Below are 7065 nucleotides of genomic sequence, written 5' to 3'. Positions count from 1 at the left end.
CCCCCGTTCCCTGTCAACACCTGCGTTAGTGTGTGGACACCTGCGTAAGTCACAGCTGGCGGTCCAGTCACACTGTCATTACGGGAGGCCCACACCTCCCAAGACCCCAGGGCTTGCTCCCGTCATGTGCCTGTGGTGCCTTCTGTGGGTCTAATGGGTGTGAAGTCGGTGCCGCGTGTCCACGACTGTTAACGCCATACAAGGTGGCTTCATGCCCCGACAGCCCCCGTGCTCTGCCAGTGCACCCCTCCCCCACCCCGGTGCCAGGGGCGCTTTCGCTGTCCCTGGGGCTTTGCCTTTTCCGACATCGTGGACACGGAGTCTCGTGGTTCCTGCCTCTTGGCTCATTTCTTGTGTTTCTGGTGCCACGGTCACCACTCGCTCGTGTAGCTCGAATTCCTTTCCTCCCTTGGTCTCCCATCTTTCGGCCCTTCTTCATACCCGGCCTGCAGTGGCGTCTCCTGCTGAAGCGTGTGCTTTCGGAGATTGAGAAACTGGGTGCCTCCTGTTCAGGGACCTCCGAGGTGGTGGCAGGATGTCTGGGACCTCATGCGAGGCTGTGGCATTGGGGACGCGTTTGGGTCCAGGGTTCCCCTCCTGATGCCTGGGCTGGGCTCTGACTCAGCCCTTGGGGATTTCTCGTAGTTATCTTCTCGGACCACAGCAGGCCCGTGGGTGACATGAATTTCTCCCTCCATGGCTTGTGTTTTGTGTTTTTGTGTATGTGTCCAGCTGAGTTTCATCACTTAGGACATAATCTGGTTACTCCTTAATCATCTGCTGAGAGAGAGGACAGCTCCCATGCCAGTCCCCATAGCTGTCTCCTCGAGCCCCAGCACCATGGGGGTGCCTGCCAGCCACCAAGGGTGGGTGGCCCTCTGTCCGTGTGTCTGTCCCCCAGGAGCCATGAGTCGTGGGGCAGAGGCCACACACAGTGTCTGGCCAGCTCTCAGTAGGTGCTGGAGGGACAGACTGAGTGTTGTCACATGCTTCTGGGCTGTGCCACAGGGGGTGTGGGGGCTGTGAGGACCTGCATTCACGGCCCTCTCCCCCCCTGTCCTGGGAGCGGTTCACAGGGGTCTCCATGAGCGGCCCTGGTGCTGACGCCTCACTGCTCTGTGATCCCGTGCTGAGCTTAGACTCACAGCAAGGTCCGGTGGCCCGGTGTTTGCTCTGTGCCTCTGGGAGGCTGTCGGGTAACTGGGGCCCCTGGCTTGGGTGCACGTGTTCCTTGACTCCTGCCACAGACATGCTCCTGGACCTCAGTGACCTGCTCCAGGTAGACCGGTTTCCTTCCTGAGCCCTTTTCCCAGGAGAGGCTGCGACCGGGGCCCAGGACACGCCAGGGTGGGGTCTGTTTCAGAGCTGGGAGGGGGCAGTGGACACGGGGTCTCCCTGTGGGCCTGGGAGCTGGGTGGCCTCGGCCTCAGAACCAGCGGAAAGACCCAGGTGAACTTGGTCTGAGCAAGGGAGATTCTTTAAAAGAGAAAAAAAATGGATTTGCACACATCTATCTGAAACAGTGTCAGAATGGGCACCAGGAGAGCATCTCTTGCTGTGCCACTTGTTTCTGGTCTCCTGAACATGACGGAGGATCCACCTGTGTGGATGGGACACTCGGGGGGCAAGGGGCAGCCCCGGGCAGGGGGAGNAGGGAGGATTTGTGTGGAGTGCTCCCAGATTCCACACTTTTGAAGAAAGCTTTGTCAGGTCCGGGTGCCCCACATGGGGCCCCAGGGCCCCCCAGTGCTGACGGAGCCGGGATGCCGCCTGTGTGTTTGCTGTCCCAGCTGTCTTCATAAATGGTATCTCTCGGGAGTCCTGCTTAAACGTCCTAGGGCCAAGCTAACCATGCCCTGTTGGGATCATGGAAATGTAACACTCCACGTGCGGCACCCAGGCAGGGGGGGCCACGGCCTCACGGGCCTGTTTCCATCCCGGGACGTCCCATGAAGGACGCCGTGAGGCTGGTGCAGGACGGATGCTCAGAAGCCCTTAGGCAGAGCCTGGACAGGCCAGGGCTGTGTTCTGGCAATTTCCTGCTTCACACCATTGGAAATGGGAAACCAGGGCAGGGCCAGAAAGGAGGGTGTGCGTCCTTGCTCATGCAGGCTGGACCCGGGCCTCAGGGAAAGCTACTGGGTTGGCCCGCTGGACCTGCACAGTTGGCTTTGACCTTTTATTGCCCTAGATGGAGGGGTGTGCCTCTGGCCCCTGGGCCAGCGTGCTGGGTGGAGGTGGGTGGAGCCGGCCAGCACCCCCAGCTGGGCCCAGGGCCTGGTCTCCCTGGGGCCAGGATGGGTGCAGCACGCACAGGACATGTTTGTGTGCCTGTCTGTGGGTGTGGAGCACGCGTGTCGGGTGAGGGTCTCACTGGGGGCTCCAGCTGCCGAGGGCTGACACGGGTCTATGCTTGTCTGTACGCCCACCAGGTGGAGCTGCTCCTCCGTGCAGCCCCCACTAAGGCGTGGCTGGCACAGGCACACTCAGGGCCCAAGTGCCAGGTGCACAGGCTGGGGGTGGGGCTGGCTAGCCACGCCCAGCCATGACCCCACCTTCACAGAGACCAGCTCCAGACTCCTCAGAGTTCCTAACGCATTCCGGTGCGTGTTAGCATCTCTGGCAATGACTGCACGCTTTCTATGGGTGCAGCCTTCCAAATATTTGACTTCCCACTTGAAGTCTGTTCAGACGACTGTTCCCTGCAGCACCCGGGTCTTCATCTGCTTGGGACACGGGGAGGCGGCAGGAGGTGTGAAGCGGGGCAGGTGGGTCAAGGATGTGCTGCAGCAGGAGGAGACGGCGCAGCGGGGGACAGTGAGCTCCACTCTGGTCCAGACAGGCATGAAGTCAGGAGGGTCAAGATGCAGGAACTTGGGGGAGCCTGGCAAAGGCTGGGGTGCTCTTGGAATGTTTGCACACACAGACACGTGGCACACATGCCGTGGCAGGCAGGCTGAGAGCAGAACCCTTCAGAAGGCACGCCCCGTGAGCCACCAGCCCTGTGAAGGGGGCTTGTCCCAGAAGGAGGCCTGGATGTGAAGTGCAGGTCTGCCCAGGCTGGCACGTTCCATGTCCTCCGAGGGGGCTTTGTACTGTTCCTTAGCGCTCCCAGACGGCCACAGGCACCTGCCTGTGCTGACAGGGGCGTGCTGCACGCCAGGGTCTAGACTCTTCTTTAGGGTCCAGTGGCCTCTTGGGCACCAGGCTAGGGGGCCCTCATCGGCCAGGCACGATTAGGCAAAGAAACTCTGGAGAGTCCCAGCGGCGGGAGCAGGGGGCGCCAAGCCTGCACTTTTCCCAATTCTGCACCCTGCCCGAGCTGACGGACGTCTTCCATGCCTGCAGTCAGACCCCCTTAGAGGTCCCCTCCCCACATGCGCGGCCAGCACAGGGCAGGCTCCCAGGGCAGCGGGGCTCAGTCACCCTGGAGGGCCGGGTCCGGGGGTTGGTGGGCCCCACTGTGGTTTTGGACTTGAGGTGGGAGTGGGCAGCATGTCACCAAGACCTGCAGAGACCCACTGCCACGACCGAGCTGCTCCCAGTGAGGGGCTGAGGCCATGACCCCTGGGCCTGTTGGGTGCATGGGTGTGGTGGCCAGCAGGCCCCAAGTGCACCGGCGCACCACTGAGTCACAGGCCACGTGCTCTGTGTGCTTCTGCGTTGCCAGCTATCTCTTAGGCAGCTTTTGTCCTCAGCAAATCCAGTCACTGCTGAGACGGTGGTGGGGCCTGGAAGAGCTGCCTGCGGCTGGGAAGCAGGGCCCTGGGCCACTGTGGGCTCACGGGGGCTGGCAGAGAGCTCTTACGTGCATGTAAGACTCAACGCCAGACTCAACGACAAAGTGCATGTTTTAAGGGAAAAAAAATGTTTCCTAAATTGCCATTCTCAGTAGTGGCTTTTTCATGACAGGTGAACGTTTACGTGCTGGGGAAGACCTTCCTCCTCCTGGCGAGAGAGCTGTGCATCAACGCTCCAGCGATAGGTAAGGCGGGGCCGGCAGAGGGCATCAGGGAGGGGGTCACAGCGGCCGCGCCAGGCAGTAAGCTACACTGTCTGCCAGCAGCCAGGAGCCCCACAGCCTAGGGGTCACCCTGGTATAAAAGCAGAGCACCCCACGGGGGTGGGTGAGCGCGCAGAGGGAGATAGGTGCTGCTGTGTTGGGGGCCTGCCCGCCTGCCTTGTGAGGAGCACATCTGGTGGCGGTGTCTCCAGAGGCCAGGACCCCTCCAGACCGGGTGCTGCTTTCCTGGCCACATTTGGCCTTCACCGGAGCCTCCCTGGGAGGCCTGTTTTCAGTCCACTTGGAGGGCCTGCTCCTGATTTTGCCCATTGAGGCGCGGTGTGCAGGGCAGGGTGGGCTGGGGGCGCGGTCCTGGGTAACCCACAGGATGGTCCCTGGAGGCTGGGAAGGGTCTAGCGGGCTGGGTCAGGAGGCCAGAAGGGCTGCAGGATGGGGGGCAGTGCGTGTCAACCCAGAGGTACACCCAGCTCGGCTTTCTGCTCCCAGCTCAGACCCTCTCCCAAAAGGCCACGTTCCTGTGGCCAATGACAGGGTCCTTCTCTGTGGAGGTCAGGATAAGATTTTTTCAGAAACAAAACGACTGTGCATAGAGCATGTAGCCTAGGAGAACAGAGGCAAAAAGCCCGAAGAGCCTGCTTGACCCCAAATCATGCCTGGGCGGGGGCGGCCCAGGGCCTGCCATGGAAGCTGCCATTGAGCCCGAGGCAGGAGGCTGGTCCCCAGGGTCTGGAGGCGTGGACCCAGCAGAGAGCCCCACGTCACCCCACCACCCGCAAACCTGAGCTCCACAGCAGGGCTTTGTGTGAGAAGCTACGATGCTTTAGGAAGTACAGACGCAAGCACACACCCACCCTTTTCCAGAGCCTTCTAAGAAGGCAGCAAGCACGCCCTGGTGGCAGCCAGGCTTGCCAGCAGAGGGCACACTCAGGGACAGACAGGGAGTCTGTCTGCCTCCCTGCGAGGGAGGCTGTTGGATTCTAACCAGCACTGGAGGGTTTGCTGTGTGCCGGGAGTCCATCTCCACACACACGTGGGAAAGTGCGTGCCCAGCTGAACGCTCCCTCGGATGTTTACCTGCCAGTGGCTTTTATCTTGTTGAAACTCTGAGACCCATTTAGAAACACTACTTTAGGTGGCTTTTTCCAATTTTGGATTTGAAGGGAAGGTTTTAGGTTAAGTGTAGTATCATGTCAAATTCGAAGGCCGGTGGGCACCGGCCTGAAGCCGGTCTCGGGACCCCAGAGCTGCCCAGCAGCCCAGACTCAGAAACGCGAGCAGGGCTCTGGCTGTGCGGCACAGCTCCGACCGCGTACGAGAGCGCTACAAACTCAGCAAGGTCTTTAATGAGGTCAGCGAGGCAGTCGGTGGGGATGAAAGGGTGGCACAGCCTCCTGCACGTCCCTTCCTCCTCCCGGCGCCCCTCGCAGCGCACCCACGCCACCTCAGGCGTAGAAGATGAGCTCCGGGATCTGCCCGCCCTGCACCCCGGTCCCGTTGGTGCTGTCCGAGGAGCACTGGAACTGGAAGGTCACCTTCCCGCACTGCACTTCCGTCATGCCTTCCTGCCCAAAGTAGCTGAGCTCGCTGCCATCCAGGACGGCGCTGGCGGTGTAGAAGGTGTCCTGCTCGACCTGCACGGGGTGCTCAAACCAGACGGAGAAGGTGTTGCTGGAGCCGTCCGAGACAAACTTGGTCAGGTTCTGCGCCAGGACCACGCCCAGCCGCTTCAGCTCGATCTTCACGCTGTACTCGGCCTTCCCCGAGCTGGAGCCGTACAAGCCCAGCCCTGCCACAAACACCCTTCTGTCCACGGCAAACTGGATGCTGTCGCAGCGCCCGCGGTAGCGCCACTGGTTGCTGCGGTAGGCGGAGGACTGGAAACGGTGGCACCTCTGCGGGGCCAGGCCCTTCCTCTTGGTCAGCGGGAAGCTGAGGAGGGGCTTGTTGGCCGCCGTGTACCACAGGAAGATGCTGTGGGTCTCCTCCAGTGTCAGGATGTCCGACTGCGCAGCGCCGTTGGCGAACTCCTCCAGGGTCATGGTCGGAATCCGGACCAGGTAGAGGACGGGCCCCAGGACGTGCCTCTTGTTGCGCGGGGTGGCCGGCAGACCCTGCCTCTTGCACTCTGCTTCCGCCCAGCTCAGGACGGCCTCGAAGACCACGGCCTCCTTGGCATTGAGGGCCTCCCGCGTCACGATGATCTCCAGCGTCTGCCAGTCAATCTCACAGAAGCCTTCAGACCTCAGAGCCATCTCCGCCTGAGCATCGATGACCTCCCAGCAGCGCTGGGTCAGCTCGGGCTCCTCAAACAGCCGGCTCTGGGACAGGAGGACACAGGCGTTCTTGGCTTCCAGGCTCGTCTCCAGGAAATTGACACAGGCTTTCGCTAGTGCGGGCACGATGTACTTCTTGGCAGCGTAGAGAGTGGCCAGCACCGTGTCAGCTTCCAGGTCGATCTCGTCACTGTACATGTACCTAGGAGGGGTGGGGACCAGGTCACACGCTGCATGGGACATGCCCATCGGTCTGTGCGGCCTTCCTGTGAGAAGCCGCAGGGTGCCAGCTGGCGGCAGCCAGGCAGCAAGAAGCCACCCCCTTCTCACAGACTCGTGCAGCAGACTTACTTTAACAAGATTAGGAAAGCTGCGGGCTCCACGTCGGGGATGTGGATTTCTGACTTAACTTCTGCCAAGTCGCCATAAAACATGGCATAGAAGACGGAGCTCCCGACGGCCAAGACGTACTGTGGATGACACAGGAGCTGCCCTGAGCCCCGGACCCTCCCCGCCCCCAGCGGATGCCGCCCCTGGGGTACAGGGCAGCAGCCCCTACTCAGGCGGTGGGCAGTCGCCTCTGCGGGCTTACGGGGCCAAGCCTCTACCAACCTTGTGGGCGGGCACCCTGCGGGCCGCTCCCGGGGGCCCCACGATGAAGTGGACGTCAGCCATGAGCTCGTTGTTGAACATCAGCGCGTTCCTGCAAAGGGCAGAGGCACACGGCTCGGGGCTCGGGGTTCGGGCGGGGGGGGGGGCGCGGGGCGC

General features: G+C 61.7%; 2 protein-coding genes across 6 annotated transcripts in view; one reads left to right on the top strand and one right to left on the bottom strand.

Moving 5' to 3' along the window:
• Positions 1 to 7065, top strand: part of BRF1 (BRF1 general transcription factor IIIB subunit) — a 52878-nt gene that overhangs the window by 28266 nt on the left and 17547 nt on the right. For all 5 annotated transcript variants that reach the window (XM_077756754.1, XM_077756753.1, XM_077756755.1 and 2 more), the window contains exons 7-8: positions 1248 to 1279; positions 3913 to 3985. In XM_077756754.1, the coding sequence (XP_077612880.1) occupies positions 1248 to 1279; positions 3913 to 3985 (105 nt within the window). The remainder of the gene's footprint in view (positions 1 to 1247; positions 1280 to 3912; positions 3986 to 7065) is intronic.
• Positions 5346 to 7059, bottom strand: BTBD6 (BTB domain containing 6). The gene is made up of 3 exons (XM_077756752.1): positions 6910 to 7059; positions 6649 to 6767; positions 5346 to 6499 (listed from the first exon to the last, which is right to left on the bottom strand). The coding sequence occupies exons 1-3, from the start codon at positions 6988 to 6990 to the stop codon at positions 5467 to 5469; spliced, it is 1233 nt and encodes a 410-aa protein (XP_077612878.1). The 5' UTR covers positions 6991 to 7059; the 3' UTR covers positions 5346 to 5466.

Source organism: Crocuta crocuta, unplaced genomic scaffold (assembly GCF_008692635.1).
Source record: "Crocuta crocuta isolate KB4526 unplaced genomic scaffold, BGI_CrCroc_1.0 scaffold729, whole genome shotgun sequence".
Taxonomy (NCBI): domain Eukaryota; kingdom Metazoa; phylum Chordata; class Mammalia; order Carnivora; family Hyaenidae; genus Crocuta; species Crocuta crocuta.
This window is presented reverse-complemented; position numbering and strand designations above follow the sequence as displayed.